Genomic DNA, 23661 nt, shown 5'->3' on the forward strand with positions numbered 1-23661 from the left:
CACTCCGCGCCTCCTAGTTTGTAAATCACTGATGTAGAACATAACAATACAATTTGACAATCAGCAAGCGTGAGTTACTGTCATATTGTCGTGTGTAGCAGTGCCCTCTACAAAAGTGTTGTGAAATATAGATTAACTTAAAACTTATCAAATTTGAATTGAAAATCTTGTAAAGGTAAGAACTGTTATTTTAGGAATCATACAAGTATATTATTATATATCATTTTCACAATAATTATCAATAATAATTTGTTATACTTACTTATATATTTATTATCTTTTTATGATTTAATTGAACAATAATAATTATATTGTTGACAGGAAGTCTACAGCAATTAAATTCAACTGCAAACAAGTAAATAATATGTTTTTATATCTTTAGCTACATAAGGAAACTTATATACGTTGACATAAGTCTAAAAAACAGTCTTTCGATACAACTTTTATATTAATTATGCATATTTACTTAATATCTTATTACCATAACGTTATAATAATATAATATACAAGATAAATAAAACTTTTTATATACAACGTTTTTAAATTTTCTGTTGAATTATTATGCTCAATATGCTCAAACTTGTACTAACAAACAAACAAACAAAATAAATATAGAATACTTAAATGTCATTTTGACATTTCATTTTGATTTCCATAGTAACGCACGTATATATTAATAATTTAGTTGCTAGGACTACCCCCTTAGCAATCAATAATAGTCTTTTACTTTTTACGGATTTTTCTGAAATAAATTTCCATACAAAACAGCATTAACTTAAAATGAATTCAATTCTGCTTAAAGTATTAAAAGAATGCATTGGCATCGTGTTCTGATATATTCTAAAAGTTTCAAATGTCTAGCTAGTCGGAAAGTTAGTTAAAAATCGATTGCAAGATTTTTACTGGATAAACAAACATCGGACAAACAATAATACGAGCTAATAAAAACGTTGTAATAAATTAGACCCCGCCAGTGACAGGTTTTCCTAAAGGCGAATTATAATACTCCACCTACCAGAGGAGCCTATCGGAAAAATACGAAACTTGCAATTTGAGACCTTTTTTGATAATTTACATTTTAATTAATAAATACGTATCTAAAAATATTAAGTCATATTTAGTCACAGCACAATTAATTAAAAAAAATCGTGGGGTCACTGCCAAAAGTTGGTAAGTCTCTAAATCATATTAATCAGGCATTATGCTAATTTCTTTATGCTTTATGACACGTTAGATATTATAATATATCGGATGACCCTTAATTTTTTTCTAGCATACATATTTATAATATATAGACACATAATCCGTTTCTAACACTAAATACCTAAATAATTATCGACTTACCAAATTTTGGCAGCAACCCCACGAAATGTGAATTCGTTAAAGGACCGACCTATCTTATTATTACATAGATAATATTTTATGGTAATTTTTATTTTTAAAATTAAATTTATTAAAGTTTCTCTGACGTAAGTACATTAAAGATTTTTGACAATATTCATATTTTAATGTTTTTATTTACATATTAATTTATTTTAAATAAATAGAAGTTGGATGCAATTTCTTCAAAATTACGAGTCAATTACAAACTCTAATAATATATTTTACTATAATATGTTTTCAATATACATTCAAATTGGAGATATTATTATAATGCACGTGTTGATAAAATAGTATTTTGTAAAAGTGCGATAATTCTAATCAGTGACGTCCCTAGACAAAATGCCGCCCCTAGGCAGTGCCAAAATGCATTTTTTACATTTTTTATACAGTACTTTTTATCATCCTTTCATGACTCCAATATCTAAGATATGGCCCCCACAAAGGGGGGCTGACAGGGCTCTAGCCTGGGGGCCCGGGCGCATGGGGGGGCCGGCGTGGCGAGTCGACCAAATAAGTGAGATAAACACACATCACAAATTTGCTCTAATAGTAAAAAAAGTCGCCTGCGGCGCTATTTTCCTTTAGTGAGGGTTATATTTTAAAATATGTTGTTGTGCGATGTAATTTTTAATTACGTCATTACTTGATAACTCCATAATTCAAGTGGATGTAAGTTTTAAAAATACACTAAATACCTACCTTAATACCGTGAACGCCATTTGGAAAACGCTACTGTAGACCATCACACTGCCTTTAACTTTGGCGATAGGTAGGGGGCCCGACAAAAATCCTAGCCTTGGGGCCCGCTTCACGATGTGGGGGCCATGATCTAAGAAATGTATTGTATGGATACATTACTAACAATATATATACCACTAAATCCTATTTAAATGCCATCTCTGATTCAATAGACTATATTATGAGTCTACAGTTTCAGATAGGTACATTTAAAAATACACTTGACAACTTCCAAAACTCACGAGTGACTGGCAAATATATTTGGATAAATTTTAAATTAGGTATGCACGTGTCATTGTTGTTCACCAAGAACGTGACATCCATAGATATCGGAAGTAAACTAGACATCGCGAACCCGACAAAATCCTGTTAAAACTTTTATAGTACCTAATTAATACATTTTGTTTCCAACCAGTGAGCTGATTTTTTTAATGGAAAGATATTTCCGTTATTACTAAGTTTATGTAGCTTTTTCTATATATACCTAATGATTCTCCTCGATTTGCCGCGCTTTGGGTAAATGCCGCCCCCAAGCGACGCTCAATCTGCCTACCCCACGGAACGTCACCGATTCTAATGTACCAAATATGACATTATTCTAGATTTTAGCATGTCAAGGTTTACAATAATACTTATATTTTACGTTATTATTAATATATTTCATGAGATTGTGAAATTTTTAATTTGTTCTATGATGAGAAAAGAGTATTACAGAATTATGACAAAATATACATATTTCCAGTGATGTCCCCAAGTGCAGCCCTTAGGCAAACTTAGAATGCCGCCCCTTTCGTTTTTAGTATTAAATTATATGCAATATTTTTAGGTCCCTACCCAGTTATTTTGTTATTTATTTTTGATTATCTTAAACAGACAAGTGCATCAAAAATCTTTTAAAAAATACATACACATACTTAACTACTATTGGCCTTTTTTAAGTTTTTAAAGGCCTTTAAGTTCAAGTAAGTTGCAACAGAAAATATTGGAGTTATCCGTGACGTCGGTTAGTAATTATAGTAATAAATACTTTAATTTAGAATACAAAAATCGATCGCCCACTGTAACTCAATTTGGGGAGCGCTTATGAACAGGTATTAAAAATGCTAATAGTTAAAATTTGTCGCAATTAAGCATGGCAGTCGTAGCATAGTGTTAATGCACAGGGCGCGATACCGAAGAGACGCAGGTTCGATTCCTGCCGGGTGTCTTACCTTTTTCAAATAAGATTTTTTCTATTGGCTATATTTTCTCATGAGTGTTTTCAAAATAATGTATTTTCAATAATTAAAATGGCACCTACATTCTTAAAATCTTGTGAATTATTCGTTGAATAAATTTAAAAAATATATTTAACAATTTTATTGTACTCGTTATCATGTTCACTTAAGGGGGGACATGCTCAGCGTAGGTCCTAAGGTACCTAACCGATTTTTTTTTAAACGGTACATGTTCAAACACGCGCGTTAACATCATTTTACTCCCTACTTCAATTATAGTTTTTCAATTTATGGCTACGGTCGTATGTTGTAGCTTAACCACTGGGGAATGCCAAAAGAAATGGCGCATTTCAAAAAAACACTACCTTATTCTTATGTCAATAATTATTATAAAGCAATCATTATTCGTAGGATGTTTATCACACTTGAATGGTCAATGACATACCTTATAATTAGTATCTTTAGAATTATCTTCAAATGTGTTAATCTTGCTCATTTTTTGAATAATAAAATGCCTAATTCTTGTCAAATTTGGGATCACAGAGATTATCAATATAATTTTTTATCGTAAATATTTCACTATAATAATGTCGACATAAATTATACTAATAGTTTTATAAATGCGTTTAAAAATTAATGAATGTAAAAAATCTTAACACCACTGCACATGCATGTACTGAAATATGACTATATTCTTAAACATCAGAGCGAAAGGTTTAAAAGAATACTATATTATGTAATAAAAATACTTTATGCAGTCATCAAATGTTTAAAATAAATATAAAGGCTTCAAAATTACATAAATAGATTATCTACAATGTTTAAGGAATGTCCAGGACCATGCTTTGAAAATAGAATAAAAGCTCCATTTTGGCCCACGCTGAGCACGTCCGCCCTTATGAATTCTTCGTAAGTAGCATGAACTAAATTAATGGTGTATCTTTATATCTCTTTTTGTTACAGAATATAATCAACCATGGCATTCACCTTAGTAGACTTTTCAATCATATTGATATCAATCGCGTTGGCAGTATACTATTTTGGAAAGAGACAGTGCAGCCGTTTTGAGAACGCTAAAATAAAATTCATAAAACCGTACTTTTTGGCGGGAAACACTTTGAACGTCACACTTGGAAAGGAGCACTTAAACTATTGCATCAGAAGAACATACGATGCCTTCCCGAATGAACGGTATGTTTTATTTATTATTTTATTAAATTTTAGTTAAACAGATGGCTAATACCAAATCCTTAGAAAATTATTTGAAAAATGAAAAGAAAGAAATGATAAATACCGATCGAGCCAACTATGGCATGAGATCAGAGCTTATCCAGATGACGCGTGTCTCGCCGCGATACGCCGCGAGTGCATGTAGACTGCTCAATGAGGTCACCGGTACCTGGAATGCGTGTCTGTCTGAACTACTATGCAATAAAAATTTCATTTCTAGTGATACGACATAGCGAATTGTGCGAAAGTTGAACGTTCGAAAGTCAAGGGCCATCAGCTGTATTACGCACGGGACTTATCTTTTATGTTGACTTTATTGTTTCACTTGTTGGTGCAGACATTTATTATATATATTTTTATGATATACTGAGACAATGACAATAATTAGTTTTTACGTCATTTGCAGATGGGCGACTTCTAGTTAACTGTTCGGTTGCGTGTATTTTTTACTATCGACCAAGAGCTCAGAGTAAGGCCCGTTTCAGACGGGACACCGGTGTCGCGCTCGATATAATATAGGAGGCCTTTGTATTCGAATAAATGGGCCTTTGTATTATGTTTATGAACGCCCTAGAGCTAACGAGTCAACGCATAATTTCGCGTTATAAATTATAACATAAAACTGGCTGCGGTAATCAAAACAAGTGTATCGGCGGCTTGAGAATGTAGTGGCTGACGGAAACGTGTACCGGACACGCATTGACTCATTATCTCTGGGGCGTTCATAAACATAATACAATGGTCCCTATATTAGAATACAAAGGCCTCATCTAAAACGGGCCTAATGAAGTAATGATAAATATAAAGAGCGCCTATTGTTCGGCAAAATGAAGCCGCGTTTCTTGTGTATAACGATCAGTTAAACTTCGATTTTATTATTATCAAATTAAATATGAAACGTAATACCATCGTGATGGTTCTCAGTACGGCTACCAAATTTAAACACAACCTAGTTACCCATATGTTCTGCTAAAATTACTAAAAATAATTACCACTAACTTTATATTTCACACAAAAACAATAAATTTCAGCAACACGTGCTCGCAGTTTTTAAATGAATGTTATCAGTCAAATCCTTATTTACCGGCGACGTTTTCAAAAAATATTTAATTCAGCCGTAGAATTTTTATCTTACTCTCACGCATAGTGCGGAGATATAAGCGTGCTGAATGCTTTCTCACTCCCACTTGTGGTTCATTTTTGTTCAGGACTTGACCAAGACAATTTTATTTTCTCTATAGGTATAATTATTGTGAGGTCCTATACGTTTCTATAGCTGATTGAATATCTCATAAAATCTTCACTTTCAGTATATATTATTTCAGTATTATTAAGTATTCTAACAGTGTTAATTTGGTTTTTCCTCCACTACCCGCCACATCTTCATACATCTTATATGTATTTATGCCGTTGCGCAACTATACTATAATATATTTTGAAAAAAGAGAAGATTGAAGTCTGTCCAACATTCAGACAGTCTGTATAAAAATAAAAATAGCAGCCAGCTTCAGCTTGCTTGGCTTGAATCTTTCAACCGTGATTATACTTCATTTAAGTTTACTAAATTCACGTGTTAAATATTTTGAATCACTAAACAAAACATTCGATTAATGGATTTCCATGTTTTACAGGTATGTAGGATTTTTCCATATGACAAATCAATCTGTTATTCTGAAGGACCTTGATATTATAAAACAAATAACAGTGAAGGAGTTCGATCATTTTGTTGATCATTACACACCAACCGACCCAGAAGCGGATCCACTGTTTTTCCATAATTTATTCTCACTTAAAGGTACATATTTACATATTTGAATCACTGATACTTTTAAATAACTCATTGTCTTCTTTCACCCTGTCACGTCCCAACATTGGGGCATAGGGCAAGCACAAGTTGGCGCCACTTCCCTCGGTCCATCGCCAACTCCTGTGCCTCCCGCCATGTCAGACCTGCAGCACGTAGGTCGCTTTTGTAGCATCGCTGCAGGGTGAGGGAGGGCCGGCCACGGCGACGGAACCCTTGAGGCTGTGCCACAAGGGTGCGAAGTGCCGCACTCTTTGGCGGCATCCGGAATACATGTCCCAGCCACGTGAATCGTCTCTTCGTGATAACTTCAATCACCGAAGGCTGTTGTGTCTGCTCACGAACTCGGATATTTGTAACGCGGTCGTACCAATGTACCCCTAAGATTCTGCGGAGACATCGATTCTCAAAGCTCAAAAGCCGTGACTCTTGAAGCTTAGTAAGATGCCATGTCTCACAGCCATACAGGAGCACAGGTAGCACGCACGCGTTAAACAAACGACATTTGGTCCTCACAGAATACAGCCTTGACCTCCATGCGACTCCAAGTTGGTTGAACGCAGAGCCCGCCACACCCATGCGGATTCCAAGCTCACTAGAAATACCACCATCATCGGCAACCGTGGCACCCAAGTACTTGAATCTGGACACCAGCTCGACGGGCAGACCAGAAACCCGCAGAGGAGTGTCGGCGTCGATGCAAGCAGCACTGCACATGGATTTGGTCTTAGCGGCATTCAGATGAAGACCCACACGCATCGAGTTCGCGGCTAGCCTGTTCACGGTCACCTCCAACCTCTCGATCGTCGAGTCAAACACAACTGCGTCGTCTGCATACTCCAAGTCGCACAGTCTTTCTTCGCATAGATCGCTTGTGTCAACATGATGTAGGCGTATCCCACTGTCGGGGCAAACCGTCTTACGCATTATGAAATCCATCATGATGATAAAAAGAAAGGGCGCAAGTACACATCCTTGCTTGACTCCTGACGTGATTTCAAAGAGGTCAGAGGATGTTCCGGCTGCTCTCACGCTACACTCTGTATTGGTGTAGAGAGCACTTATCACGGCGACCAGTTTCCGTGGGACACCATATCCTAGCAGAATTTGCCACAGAGATTCACGATGAGGACTGTCAAATGCCTTTTCATAGTCCACGAAGCAGCAGGCGACAGGTATATTCATCTCTTGGTACTGTTGCAGAAGGCTTCGGAGAGTTGAAATATGCTCTGAGCAGGACTTCCCCAGGAAAAATCCACTCTGCTGCGCACGCAAAACGTCCAGCATGGGACTTCTAATCCTGTACAGGAGAATCTGCGCCAACACCTTCCCGGGAACGCTGAGGAGAGTGATTCCTCTGTAATTATTACAGTCTTGTGGGTTACCCTTTTTGTGCAGAGTAACAACGGTACCATCCCTCCAGGCTTTGGGGCACTGCTCCCTTTCCCACACCTCGTGCAGAAGGTCACACAAGGACGGCAATACAGCGCTCAGTCCGCAGAGCAGAAATTCTGCATGGATGCCATCATCTCCAGGAGCTTTCCTGCGCTTCAGTCTTTTGACAGCCTCTTTAACTTCAGCAGTTGTCGGAGGATCTTCGCAGAATCCCGATGCAGTAGTGATTCCGAGGGCGGTGATCTCCGACGGAATATCGAAGGGATGCAATGGAGGTGGGCGATTCAGGACATCACTGAAATGTTGGCGCCATAGCTCCTGGACCTTTGCAGGTTCGGTGACTGTCACTCCGTCAGAGTTGCGTAATGCAGTGACCACTGGACGTTTCTTACCGCAAATTACTCTGGTGATGCGGAAGAGAGCACTTGGATTATTCTTGCAGGCAGCAGATTCCGCATCCCGAATGAGGTCATCCAGGCGTCGGCGCTTATCGCAGCGGGCAGAACGCTTTACCACGCGGTCCATTGTCTGGTATTCCGCGCTGCGCTGTGGGTCGTATGTACCATTGTCTCGCAATTCTTTCAGGAGCTTCCTCTTCTCAATCATCTCCCATGTATGAGGTGACATCCAGTCCGGTCTGTGCGTATGCCGCTCTCCTAATGCAGTAGTTGCGGAGCTCATTATACCATCCCGGAATAATATCCATTTTCCTTCCAAGGGATCCGAGTCGATGGAAGACGTGAGAGTTCTAGCATCATATAAGCGCATCTGCAGCTCCAGCTCATAGGTTGCACGCACACGGGTACTTTTCAGTTTTCCACATCGAGTCTGACCGTCCTTTTGGGTTTTGGGACTCGTTTGAGGTCTATACGGGATTTCCCGACCAAGAGTTCGTGGTCACTGTGGATGTCTGCACCTCTATATGTCCGCACGTCTAGCAGTTCATGCCGGTATTTCGCTTTGACCAAAATGTGGTCGATCTGGTTTCTTGTATTACCGTCTGGCGATGTCCATGTATATTTGTGGATGGTCTTATGAGGGAAAAGACTACCACCAATCACAAGACCATTTATTGAGGCAAAATCTACCAGACGGGAACCATTATCGTTCATTTGGCCAAGGCCATGTTTTCCCAGCACAAAGGGTCCACGCGAGGGGTCAGGTCCTACTTTGGCATTAAGATCACCAAGGATAACTGCATGATCACAGCTGGGGATATTTCCAGCGGCTTCCGCCAAACTTTCGTAGAATGTATCCTTATCTGCATCGCTAGCAGCCTCTGTGGGAGCATAGCACTGCAGAAAAGTGATGGAGCCCGACTTGGTCTTGAAAGTAGCGCGGAGTAGACGTTCGGAGATAGGTTCCCAGCTGGTGAGGCACTTGCAAGCTTCCTTGGACATCAGCAATCCGACTCCACTACGTCGCAATGTGGCGTGTCCGGAGTACAATAGACGAAACCCACGAATAAACTTCTCGCCAATGCCAGTGAGTCGACACTCACTGATCCCGAGAACATGTAACTTGTATTGAGAAAGTATTTCTGTTAGATGCTCGGCCTTTCCAGGGACATTTAGAGTACGGATATTGTAGGTTCCAAAACAAAATCGTTTACCGAATTCAGGCGAGGTCGTCAAGATGGAAACGGGGGTCCGAGGCTTCCCTGTGCTTGGATTAATCTGTTGTTTTAGGGTGTGCAGGTGATCATCCCACAGCACCCGAGTTCACTGGTGGGGCTGCCACCTTAGGGCCCGTGAACATGCCCTGGTTTTCTGTAGGGGTTTTCCTTCCCGTAGCCAGAATGTACCAGTTTTTAGGCGCTGGTGATTCGCCTTGCACCCTCCTCTATCTGCTACAGCATGCTGCATTGCCTAGGGACCCCCACGGAGAGGTTAGAGGTAGGATTTGTTGGCAGAGCTATCATGGATAGTCGACATACTCAGCATTTCAAATGGAAGCACACCTGATCTGGCATCAAGGCATACCCCACTGAAGTCATACCAACCTTTGGTCCTTAATTGTAAACTCATTGTAACGATTAATAATAGCTGAAGTGTACCTTGGAAAATACAATTAAAATGTTGCCAGTGCCATGTTGGTATTTTATAGGCTTCTAATTGTAATATGCTAAGCTTAGCGTTATCATTCAACACCATAAAATACACATTGTCTAAACTGAAAATCAATCAAATCAGAAGATGATCATAAAAAATAGCCGCCATCTTGAAATTTTTGGGGTGCTTGTTTAAATGTTGAAGTGGGTCAATATGTTTTAATGATCCTATTGTCACCCACAAGGGGAAGCGGGAGCTTTAGGTTACAATGGCGAAGAGTGGAGGTAGGCTGTTAAGATCCGACATAAATGATGCACGGTAAACTTTTTTAGTCAAACGTATTTCTTTTCGTTGAACTAAGACTACAATGTGTAGATAGTGTTTGTTAGTTTTTAAAATTCAATTACATGTCATTAAACCATATAATATAATTTTAGATATTTTATAGATGGAAGAATATTTTTTATTGATTATGGTTTGGTTGGCAGGGCTTGACGAATTCCAAAAAACTAACCAACGCCATTATGACGTGTACTATGTATTCTTAATTCAATGACAACAAAAAAATAAGTATGACTGAAAAAGTCTGCGCTATTTTTGTCGGATCGCCCATATCATACCTAAACTAATATGGTTTGGTTTAGGCAGGGCTTAATTGAACTTCATAAACTAACCATCATCATCTGCAAATTATATTATTAATTCATGAAAAAAAAAATTGCCGCAGAATGCCGAGAGTAACTCAGTCTCTCTCTCTGCCTGCAGTCTGGCGTGCCTCATCCCCATTCACTCTGATGGCGAGTGGTATTTTACCTGCATGTCAGCTACAAGAAATTTCTCATAATTCCATCTGACCTGAACAAATTATTTGCCAGACAATATTATTATTCTGAACTATAACTAAACCATGCACATGTTTTATGTACGCTATGCTTCGTAGTCAACCCTGTTCATTTCTTTATGAGTCAGCTTCACATCGATTCCGGCTTCTTTAGGATTGATTGTCGGGTAGATTTCCTTAAGGAATGACACTTTTATTAGTGTCACTACACATCGTGCCAAAGTTCATAATTTTAATTAATACAAAAGTGCACGATTATTTTGCTAACAATGTTTTTCTGTTTCTGTCAAATTCTTTACTATGCATAAATAATATGTGCGTAGTTTTAAGATATAGTATAGCCAATCTAAGCTCGATATTGACATACCAATGTATTTTAGGTGATAAATGGAGGGATATGAGAAATACGCTAAGCCCTGCATTTACTGGATCCAAAATGAAGGCTATGATTCCTTTTGTTGAGCAATGCGCCGAAAGATTGGTTGATTATATGAACAAACAAATTAAAGACAAAACTGATAAAGGTCTGTACATAATTTAGTGATTTTCGTAATTTAACTAAAATAATATGTTATTTTTTATTACTATAGCGTGTAGCATAATATACAGCATTATAAGTGTATCACCGTTATACACTAAAGCGCGACTCAAATTCAGGTGCATGTCGCTGACTCGCCTACTATCACGTGACGTCACAGTAAGTTGCCGCTACGGGGAAAAAGTGTGTAATGTCGTTTTTCTTGGTATTTAAATGTTATTAGACTGATGCCCCCCATCCCGTAGTACATTTTGAACCTTTAAACGAACATTGTCAGTTGGCAAAATATTTTGCTAATATATTTTAGGAATGGCCTAATAAATTGTTCAGATGTATTTAAAAAACCAACGAACAAAACCTGAAATTTGTATTATTAATTCAGTTACTATGCGCTGTTGGTTTTTGGTAATTAATGAACAATCTATGTATTTAGAAAAAAATGCTTGCACAATTGAAATCTCGCCTCGTGAATTTTCGAGAAATAAACACAATTGTAAATCTCGAATCTCGAGAAATGAAAACCCCAAAATTTCGAGAATTCTCATTTCTCAAGAAATCGTCAATGAGAATTTTGAGAATTCGATTCTTAAATTATTGGACAAAAATAATATAAGAGATGGAAGTTGAAATGGTTTAAGAAAGCTACTGACTGGACTTGGAATTTAAATTATTCGCTGGTGATTTCTTTTTCGCAAGAGAAGGTGAAAAAGAAGTTCTCGACTTTGATCCAGAACGAAATCTGTTAAATTCTCTGATAAAAATTTATTTTGACTAAAAATGTATCGACAATAATTATTTGGGCCGGATGTGTTAAAGAATAATAAATAAAGGCACCAATTTGTCAAGAATTATACACTACATACCTATAATAATTATTAATGATAAAATCCATTACTCAATTTTACATTGTCAATAAGCCTTTCAAAATTCATCGATGCCATTGTGAATTGTCATTAGTATGTACTTATTTATCACTTAAGTAGAAATAATAATGTCATATTATTATAATATTCCTAAATCCCATAAGTATGACTAACAAAGGGAGCACTATAATTTTGTATCCCCATAGCCTACCTTCTTATAAAAGTCACTCTTCCATGTTCCATGAACATGTTTTAGGTCTACCGTATTACGAACTGGAGCTAAAAGATCTCTTCACCAGATATACGAACGACGTAATAGCATCGTGCGCATTCGGCATAGAGTCCGACTCGCTGAACGAGCAGAACAACACCTTTTTCAAAATGTCCGAAGACCTCACTAACATAAAAGGGAAAGCTCTACTTAAGTTTGCTGGATTTGTAATTTTTCCAAAGTTTATGAAGGTTAGTGATTGACCACGTATAATTTACACATACAATGCAGAATCTATATTTTACATCACGCACCTTCCTTATGTATATTCCCTTTACTCCGATTAAGAGTCGCACCAATCGAGGGTATTAGGGGTCCAAAATTCAATAATTATTGTTTTCTTTAAACTAAATGTTGGTTTTACAGTTCTTAAAGTTAAGCATGATGTCTGCAAAAGTGGCAAAATTCTTCCGATCTACAGTCACGGAAATCATGGAGTCCAGAGAGAAATCAGGAGTTGTTAGAAGGGACATGATTCATTTGTTGATGCAGGCCGTCAAAGGATCTATAAACGAAGAAAATGAGGCAACAGTCAGTACTGACGATGTTGGTTTTGCCACCGTGTATGAAGATACGTCGGACAAGAAAGTCACCAAAAGAAGTAAGACATAAAACAAAGGTTTAAAAAAACATATCTATTTTACTTCGTTTATTTCTGCTCTTTATGTGAATCATATTATTGATACGTCCTAAAAATATCATTTGGAATCTGCTTACACCCACCCTGAACTTAAATTTGTTTATAAAGGTTCGATTTCGGGTTCGGTTTCAATGAAAAAAATGATTTAGTGCTATCAAAATCTTGGTATAGTGTGGCAACAGGCTTTGGTATATCATTGACAATACATGCGATACATATGCATACGATGTTTTCAAATTATGTATATTTAAATTTAATGACAATGTTATGTCTTTTCAGGTTGGACCCAAGACGAAATCACTGCTCAGGTGGTGATATTCTTATTTGCTGGATTCGATACAACATCGACGTTACTAAGTTTCATGGCCTATGAACTAACCATGTGTCCTGCGGCGCTGAAAAAATTGCAAACGGAAATAGACGAATACGTGAAAGACCATAATGGAGCCATGGTTTCATATAACGATCTGCATAAACTCAAATATTTGGACATGGTGTGCTCTGGTATGTCGGTAATCTTCTTTGTATCAGCAATAAAATTATTATGCATCCATTGATTCCATATGTGAGATAGGCCTTTGGCTAAATTCACATAGATTTATAATATTAATGCTATCGACCGATGGTACTTGATGGAATTTGAATTTAAATTCTAATGGATTTAAGATTTTTACTATTCTATTTGAGTCGTTTTTGGCGACAAGAGTTTCGCCTTTCGGCATCTTCGGGCACTGTGTACACTCACCAAAAGGCAAATAATCACTGACCACGAATACTATTAAATGTAATTTATTTATATAACCAGTCAATGCAATAAAAAGGTAAAAACTCCATTACCTCCCTATCAAGTCAAGGTCACAATAAAAAATAACAAAAAAATTATGAATAGTTGAAGTGTTAGTAAAAAACCACCTATCTTATTAATAATAATACACTGGATAAGCAATTTCCAATACGTTACCATTGTTCCTAGAATGGGCGATTTTACACCTCTTGAGTGTAGTAGTTTTATTGTTTATAAGTACTAATGATATATTATTAGGTTTGACGATTTATTATGATATATATTCTCTTGAGAAAGAAAATATGACTTCACTTCTTCAAATATATTTTTAATTCTTTCGACTGCTGGCAATGTCATTGACTGCTGGTAACAGAGAAAGAAATCTGGTATTTCTGTTGCAAGGGATGGTGTGATGAGGGGTAGGTGATGAATAAAATCAGAAGGTTTTGATGCGTATAAAAGTAATTCCCCAAATTTATTATCCCTTAACACAAATTACAGATTCAATTTACAGCTTGAATAATACAAAGTTTATAAATTAGATTACGACGATAGTGTTTGTGATAAAAGTTATTTTTAACGTTGAAGCGAGCGGCGTGTTATTAAGACGAGCGAATTTAAGGTACTGAGTTCTTGTTGGATTGCCACGTCTGTTTTTATATTGAAAGTAGACAAAGGAAATGCTATCCACAGCGTGGGTAAATTTATTGTTTTGTTCCCACATTGCGGATAGATTCCTGGGATTTTGTCTGCGAAATTTGATTAAGGTACAAACGTTATCAGTCCAACAATGGATTTCACACGACACAATGACAGGAATGCACTGTTTACTCGTTCATTCCTGTGATGGACAACTGACACCCGGCACTTAAGCATTTCTTCAGCCGGCGGGAGGTGATCATATGTCCGTTCTCACGGCAGTGTTTGGCTGATTATTAAAAATATTGAATTATTAAAATGTTGTAATTTTTAGGTTTTAACTGCTATCTACACATTGCACTGTCTGCGGACTACTTCCACCCTCATACCCCCCTTCCAGCGAAATGCGGCACGCAAATCGCGATGAAAGTAGGTAGAGGTGGTCGCTTGAAGGTCCAATCAGATCTGTCTCGGTGGATGCTGCGGTGGTCTGCATCCCGGGACGTCTGCTCTCATGTCCTTGATGACTCTCTTGGTGATGTGCTTTTTGCAATTTGTCCATAGCAGGTAGCTGGAAACTGCGGCAATGATGACGATAATCAAGGCAAGCGTTGCCCACGACAGTTGGCCTGTCGACGTGTCGTTGACAATTGCTCCGCCCGACGCAGTCTGTGCGACGATGATCTCTTCCTTTGTCTGTTGTGCACCCATTTTCGTATGCTGGTGTCTCTTGGTGATGATGATGGTAAAATACTGAATAATCCAGTTGAGTTATCCGCATTTATTGTGAATAAATTGTTTATGCCTGCATTTTAAATATTGCGTACACCACTGACCTACATTCTAGGTCGATGTGTGTTCTTGCTTTCGCTAACGTTGCTGTTTTGAAATCGGAAACTCCGCGTGCTGTTTTGAAACACGACCCCGATTGCATTGTTCGGCTCGTGCCTGATGTTGTTGACCGATATTTGCTCCACTGGCCTAGAGACGGTCTGGAAAATGGACACGTCTGCCGTATCGGGTAACACGAGCTCCCACGGTGTCAGGATTTTTCTCAGGCTGTTCCATTGTTTTATTTTCCTTGAGAATGTACGCTGGTTTTAAACGGTCGATAGAAACGGTGACGTTTTTTCCTCTCTTGCAAATGACATATGTTCGCGAATTGCGCGTGATGACCTCATATGGTCCGGTAAATGGAGATCTTAGCGGAGTTTTGACTGTATCATCGCGTAAGAAGACATGTGTCGATTTGTTAAGGTCTTTGAAAATGAAAACGCGTTTTTCGCCGTGTTGCTGGCTTTTCACAGGTTGCAGTTGTTGGAAATGTTTTTTCAGGATCGTGACGTAGTTGCTTGGGTCTTGGTTTGTGCTGGTTTGATGGCACAAAAATTCCCCTGGTAGGCGTAAGGGTTCGCCGTACACAAGCTCAGCTGCTGTCGTCTTTAAATCTTCTCTCCAAGCTGCTCTGATTCCCATTAACACTGTCGGCAATGTTTCAGTCCATCTCTCATTCTCGTGGCATTTTATAGCGGCTTTTAATTGACGATGCAGTCTTTCGACCATACCGTTTGCGGCTGGGTGATATGCTGTCGTGTGAATCCTCGCCGTACCAGTCAGACGATTTAATTGTCTGAAAAGGTTCGACTCAAATTGTTTGCCTTGATCCGTTGTCACTCTCAAAGGCGTTCCAAAACGGGCGATCCAACCATTGTAGAATGTACGGGCGATCGTTTCCGCTTCTTGGTCTTTAATCGGAAATGCTTCCGGCCACCGCGTGAATCTGTCAACGCAGGTGAGGCAATATCTGCAGCCTTCAGACATAGGAAGGATGACGATGTCGATGTGGACATGCTCAAATCGTCCTGAAGGTGCAAAGTTTCCGAGTGGTGCTGATATGTGACGTGTGATCTTGTTCTTCTGGCATTGAAGACAGTTGCGGGCCCAATTTCGACAATCCGTTTTAATCGACGGCCAAACAAATCGTTGTGTGACAAGTTTGACGGTCGCATTAATTCCGGGATGTGAAAGTCTGTGGATATGATTAAAAGCTGCTTGTCGGTGCGGTTTGGTTATGAAAGGTCTTGCGATAGGTGTTGACAAGTCACAGAATACTTTTATGTCTGTGTCGGGAATAAGTACTTGTTTCAACTGAAGTACCGATCCGTCACGTAAAAATGTACTCATTTCGTTGTCAGTTTCCTGGTCGGCTGCGAGGTTGGCATAATTCAGTGTGTCTTCAACGACTTCTATCCTAGACAAGGCATCAGCGACGATGTTGTCTTTTCCAGCGACGTGACGAATGTCGGTCGTGAATTGTCCGATGAAATCGAGGTGTCTGAATTGTCTTGGTGAGCACTTGTCCGATTTTTGTTGGAATGCGAACGTAATGGGCTTGTGGTCGGTAAATATGGTGAACGTGTGAGCTTCTATCATGTGTCGAAAATGTTTGACAGCTAGATAGATAGCTAAAAGCTCGCGGTCGTAAGCGCCATATTTTCTCTCCGCTGGACTTAGCTTCTTTGAAAAGAATGCCAGCGGTTCCCATTGATCGTCAACTCGTTGTTGAAGTGCTGCGCCAACGGAAGTATCGGATGCGTCACTAATTATCGCTAAGTGAGTCCCCTCACTTTTCGGATGTTTCAATAGCGTTGCTTCCGCCAAACTCTTCTTGCATTCCTCGAAGGCCTTGATTGCTTCTGGTGTCCAGATGATAGGTTCTTTCTTGGAAGTTTTTCCTTGCAGGAGTGAGTTCAGTGGAGCTTGCGTTTCTGCGGCCTTGGGGACGAATCTCCTATAGAAATTCAAAATTCCCAAGAACCGTCGTAGTCCTTTTTGAGTGTCTGGGCGGGTGTATTCGCGAATAGCGCTGACACGATCTGGAAGTGGTCGAGTTCCGGTGCTGGAAACCAGGTAGCCAAGGAATTTAACTTCCTCTACTCCGAAGTGGCACTTCGTGGAGTTGACAACCAGGCCGTACTCCTGTAGGCGTTTGAACAAAATTTCCAGGTGTTGAAGATGCTCTTGTTCTGTTGTGGAGGCTACCAGGATGTCGTCTATGTAGGCGTAGCAGAAGTCCAGACCCTGCAGAACCTCGTCAATGAAGCGCTGAAAAGTCTGGGCCGCATTCCTCAAGCCGAAAGACATAAATGGAAACTCGAATAATCCAAAGGGTGTTGTGATGGCAGTCTTCGGAATGTCCTCTTCAGCCACTGGGATTTGGTTGTATGCTCTCACCAGGTCGATCGTGGAGAAAACTTTCCTATCACGCAATGTTTGTGTGAAGTCATGGATATGACGCACGGGGTACCTGTCAGGTACGGTTCGAGCGTTTAATCCGCGGTAATCACCACATGGCCTCCATTGATCTTCAGATTTGGGCACCAGGTGAAGGGGTGACGCCCAAGAACTTTCAGATGGTCGTGCTATTCCAAGTCTGGTCATGGTTTCGAATTCCTTTTTGGCGATGTGAAGTTTGTCGGGAGCTAGGCGTCTAGGACGTTGAGCTACAGAAGGTCCTTCGGTGGTTCGTATGTGATGTCTCGTGTTGTGGATGACTTCTCTACCAGCTCCATCTGGGCGCGTGAGATCCGGAAACTGCTGCAGTAATCCATGATAAAGGGATTTACCTGCGACAGTTTTGACAGTTGCTATCTCAGTGCTGCTGTGGCGTCCAGAGGTTGTAAGTTGAGTCGTCTGATCCAACAGTCTGCGATTCTTGACATCGACTAATAATCCGAAATGGATTAGGAAGTCAACACCAATAATGGGCTTGGTGACATCTGCAATCACGAATTTCCAGGTGAATTCTCTTCGTAACCCCAAATTCAGCGTCAGTGAGATACTGCCATACGTAGCAATGACAGATCCGTTTGCTGCTGAAAGTTCGTACTGTGATTTTGGTCGGCGCCCCTGTACTTTCGTGCGTGGGAAAACGCAAAGGTCCGCTCCGGTGTCGATAAGGAATTGTATTTTCGTGGCGTGGTCGGTGACGAAGAGGCGGCTGGAGGTAGGGCTGTAATCGCTGGCCGCGCTTAGCGACTGCCCGTGGCGTTTCCCTTGTTGAAGGTGCATGGTGTGACGCACTTCTCCGCATCTTGGCCGAATCTACGATGATACCAACACATGCCAGGTTTGCTGTGGCTTTGGTCTCGCGGTCGGGAATGGTTCCTCCTTTGGCTGGCTGATCGTGACTGGTGACGTGGCCTTGATGGTCGGTTTCCTCTTGCGAGCTCTTTGGAGAGCTCCTCGCGAAGAGTTGAGATTTCCTCCCGCAAGGTGATCACCAGCTTGCTGATGCCGCACAGGTCTTCCATCGTGGTTTCAGCAATGGATGCCTTTGATGTGGAATCTGCCATGGCGTCAGCTAGGTCTGCAACCTTGTTGAGATCCGCGTCCTTCTGTGTCGCCAGTACCAATTGCATGGTATGTGGTAAGCGACCCATCCAAAGCGTGCGTAGGATGTCATCAGTAACGGCTGCTCCTGCGAGAGAACGTAGGTGGCGCAAGAACTGTGATGGTTTGCGATCACCAACTTCCTCGTGCTCCAGTAGTCGTCTGGTCTTCTGCTCCTGGGTAGAGCTCAGCCTTCTCGTCAGCTCCGTCCTGAGGTGCTCGTAGGCTCCTTCACGAGGTGGGTTAAGGATGATGTCTCGAACCTCTGAAGCGTAACGAGATTCCAAAGCTCCCAGGATGTATCCAAATTTGGTCGCGTCAGTCGTGACGCCAGCTGCTTCGAAGCTTCGCTCCACCATGCAGAACCACATTTCCGGGTCTTCTGGACAGAATGGTGGGATCCTCACTGCCACGCGGCTGATCTGAGGTGTGGTCTGCTGGGCTGGTGCTGGTGTTGTCGTTTCTCCTCCGGCATTGCTGCCATACCCGCTGGAGAACTGTCCATTGGGCATCTTGACAAGGCAAGTGAATTTAAGAAAATTAACGCGGGAAAACGGATGTTGAAAACTGCGCGGGAAAACGAGCTCCAACGAAAAAATAATTCTCTCACAAACACAGTAAAATAGTAGTTAATAAAAAAATTAAACGAAGTCTGTAAAATGAAAATGAATGAATTGAATTTTACTTTACGGGTCACCACTGTAACAAGGGATGGTGTGATGAGGGGTAGGTGATGAATAAAATCAGAAGGTTTTGATGCGTATAAAAGTAATTCCCCAAATTTATTATCCCTTAACACAAATTACAGATTCAATTTACAGCTTGAATAATACAAAGTTTATAAATTAGATTACGACGATAGTGTTTGTGATAAAAGTTATTTTTAACGTTGAAGCGAGCGGCGTGTTATTAAGACGAGCGAATTTAAGGTACTGAGTTCTTGTTGGATTGCCACGTCTGTTTTTATATTGAAAGTAGACAAAGGAAATGCTATCCACAGCGTGGGTAAATTTATTGTTTTGTTCCCACATTGCGGATAGATTCCTGGGATTTTGTCTGCGAAATTTGATTAAGGTACAAACGTTATCAGTCCAACAATGGATTTCACACGACACAATGACAGGAATGCACTGTTTACTCGTTCATTCCTGTGATGGACAACTGACACCCGGCACTTAAGCATTTCTTCAGCCGGCGGGAGGTGATCATATGTCCGTTCTCACGGCAGTGTTTGGCTGATTATTAAAAATATTGAATTATTAAAATGTTGTAATTTTTAGGTTTTAACTGCTATCTACACATTGCACTGTCTGCGGACTACTTCCACCCTCATTTCTATGCTGAACTATTTTTTTATATTCCACTTCTACAAGTTTACAGAATTCCTTCAATTGAGTTACTCGAACTGTAGATATTAAAATATTTATATATTTTCACAACAATGACAATTTATTATTTACAATCGATCATACGCAGAACAACAGTTGGGACAAAATGCCAAACCGGCCGGGACGCCGGGAACAATGTGTGAAACCGGGACAATCCCGGTCAAACAGGGACGTATGGTAAGCTTACTTATACGCCACACTGCGATAGTGTCAGAGTGCCCGCTTTTGCGATTTCGAATCCTGCGTCTGACAAAAATATATTTTTTATAAAGACCAAGGACCTTATAGTTTGTGCTATCAATCATTCCTCGTCAAATATCTGTTAATATAAGATTCACTTTGCGGAAGCCCACATGCTTGCCACACGGAGCGAAAATGATAATTCACCTTTTTAGTATCTACAATTATTCAGCAAATAATATATTATATAAAGATAAATATGAGTGAATAAACATAAGATCAATTTAATCTCTTGTAGAAACTCTTCGGCTTTGGCCACCAGCAGGAGCAATTGATAGAGTCTGTACAAAGCCATATAGACTTCCACCTGCACATGACGGTCATCCAGGAATGCAGGTTAATTTATGTTAATTACTACAAAACACACTGTGGGCTGTTCACATCTTTCTTTAGATATAATAACCTGGTAATAACTTCATAATATAGATATTATAAATTCTTCATCATACTATTTTGGTGACATCTTCTAGTGAAAGTTGGCTACCATATTGTAGTAAATCTCCCTATTCTAGAGAAGTCGTACCAACGCCAATTTTTCGCTTGAAGTCCATGGGATAATCCATATTGGGGGTCCCAAAAACATCGTATCAACAAGTAATTAAAAATATATATATATTTATTCTTCATGCTTTTTTGTTCATTAAATTACGTATAATTTCATCAAATTCTTTTATTTCTAATGCCGGCGCTCGATTGGCACGCAAGTCAGACGATTTACAGTCTTCGGACTTTTTTTCGCGTGGAGTACCCCAGATCTGCGGACTTTTTAATCCGCAGACCAGGCTCGTTGGATTTCAAACATCTTTGACATTTTACTCTCCGAGTTGCCAGACTTCGTCCGTCGATCACTATGCAAATTCGATTTGACATTAATACGCGATCATTCGGACCGAAAAAAATCTGTAATTGTTTTAAACATTTTCATTGATTAATTTGTTGATTTACACATTAGAAAATGAGAGATTTATCAATTATTTTTTTATATGTATTTATGAAATTCATAAAAGAAAAGCTAAAACTTCGGTTGTTTTCACTGCTATATTATTTTATGCAAGTCAACATATTATTATAAATAATACAAAAATATAGAATTATCGGAAGACATTACGAAAATCGCAACCTTTGACTTTTGACAGCTCGACTTTTTTATTCGTTCGTTGATCAGTAGCAGAGCATAGACAAATCGGACGATTTATTGTCCTCGGACTTTTGACTCGCCAATGGGCTGGCATTACATATTATCAAGACTTTCTTGGGATTGAAGCGAGGGATATTAATGTATTTTATCGAATGGTTTTTTCGTTTTTCAAAATATAGAATAGAAGAAGAAGAATATAGAATAATATTTAAATTTCTATATTTTTTCAGTTTCGTAAGGGAGACAGAATACAGATACCAATAACCTCGATTCATATTGATCCGAAATACTGGACGTCTCCGGAAAAATTTATGCCTGAGCGATTTTCCGAAGAGAACAAAGACTCTATCCACCCATTTGCATTCGTGCCGTTCGGAGTTGGACCGAGAAGCTGTATAGGTATGATACCATTAATTTACCATATAGGATAAGCCTTTAGCTATCTGGGCAGGCTCTTAGGCCAAGATACATCTGGACAAAAACAATTAATAGGTTCAGTGTTGTTTGTTGTTACACTAATGCATGTCCACAACTCGAAAAAAATCGTTTTTTTTGGTTAGATACATGTTCAAACATTACTTCCTACTTCATTTATCGTTTGTCAATTTATGACTACGGCCGTATGTTGTAGCTTAACCACTGGGAAATGCCAATAGAAATAGCGTATTTCAAAAAATACTACCTTATTCTTAGGTCAACAATTATTATAAAGCAATTCGTAGAATGTTTTATCACATTTGAATGATCAAAGACATAACTTATAATCAATATCTTTAGAATTATCTTCAAATGTGGTAATCTTGCCCATTTTTTGAATAATAAATATCTTATTCTTGTCAAATTTGGGATCACAGAGATTATAAATATATTTTTAGTCCCACTGAGGCGGACGAAACCGGTCCTAATTTATTGATTAAAAGTGGAATGAGTACTACAAAAAAATGCGTTTTATTAAATAAAAACAATACCTGAAAGAAGATAAGTAAAAAAAATGATAGGGATTGAGTTAGATTTAATAACCTTGAACATCCAAAAAATTTGAAGGAGGCGGCTTTGGACACCTGGATGGAGAAGGCCAAGATCCAATTGTTGTTTTATTTCATTTTATCACAGAGATTATCAATATAATTTTTTATCGTAAATATTTCACTATATAAATGTTAACATTAATTTTACTAATGGTTTTATAAATGCGATTAAAAATTAATAAATCTAAAAAATCTTAACACCACTGCACATGGATGTAATCAAATATGACTATATTCTAAAACATTAGATCGAGAGGTTTAAAAGAATACTGTTTTATGTAATAAAAATACTTTATGCAGTCATCAAATATTTAAAATAAATATAAAGGATAATAAGGCTTCAAAATTATATAAATAGATTATCTACAACGAGAATGACCAGGCTTATGCTCTGAAAATACCATAAATTCTCCATTTTGACCTACGTGGGGCATGTGGGGCCCTTTCAAAACAATATTCCACCACGGGGTAATAATTATTATATATTGTCACGCCTGTATTAAATTATTGCATAATTCTGTCACTAGATACCGCTATAGTAGCATAGATCGTCTAATCAAGGGGCGGCCCTTGGTTCGGCCACCCTTATGCGCCGCACACGGTTGTCTTGTCACCTTTTCATAAATACTATTTTTTTTCAGGCAACCGATTTGCATTAATGGAAATAAAACTCTTGGCATTTTATTTACTGAGAAACTTCGATCTGATTGCCACTCCTAAATCTGAATATCCATTGAAAATCGCCAGCCACGTCTTCAGTTTGTCACCTGTCAACGGATTCTGGATTGGCGTAAAGAAACGAAATATTTCATGATAAATATCAATAATATTAAAAATGTACATAATATTTGTTTATAATAAATGATAATAATTAACATGTTTTTATCGAACTGGCGTTTATTTACTGACTTACCTACATATCACGCTCCAACTTCAGAGCATATGGTAAGCATTAGATCGCTCCACTTCCCTTGGTCTAGCGCAGTGGTTCTCATTAGCGGCCACCAGAGGATTTTCCTGCGGCCACCGACATCATTTTCAGTATTTAATTTAATTAACTGGGCTAACGTTAAATATGCGT

The 23661-nt window shown here is 39.0% G+C and overlaps 1 protein-coding gene across 1 annotated transcript; it reads left to right on the forward strand.

The window, feature by feature from the left end:
* Window positions 1–47: 47 nt before the first annotated feature.
* LOC147070301 (cytochrome P450 9e2-like) lies at window positions 48–23420 on the forward strand. Its single transcript, XM_085949387.1, has 10 exons — window positions 48–175; window positions 4302–4529; window positions 6200–6363; window positions 11040–11183; window positions 12317–12522; window positions 12698–12932; window positions 13251–13475; window positions 20653–20750; window positions 21783–21951; window positions 23222–23420. The coding sequence occupies exons 2-10, from the start codon at window positions 4315–4317 to the stop codon at window positions 23392–23394; spliced, it is 1629 nt and encodes a 542-aa protein (XP_085805513.1). The 5' UTR covers window positions 48–175; window positions 4302–4314; the 3' UTR covers window positions 23395–23420.
* The last annotated feature ends 241 nt before the right edge of the window (window positions 23421–23661 follow it).

Source organism: Rhyacophila brunnea, unplaced genomic scaffold (genome assembly GCF_057557595.1).
Source record: "Rhyacophila brunnea isolate RB1 unplaced genomic scaffold, BYU_Rbru_1.0 scaffold_22, whole genome shotgun sequence".
Taxonomy (NCBI): Eukaryota; Metazoa; Arthropoda; class Insecta; order Trichoptera; family Rhyacophilidae; genus Rhyacophila; species Rhyacophila brunnea.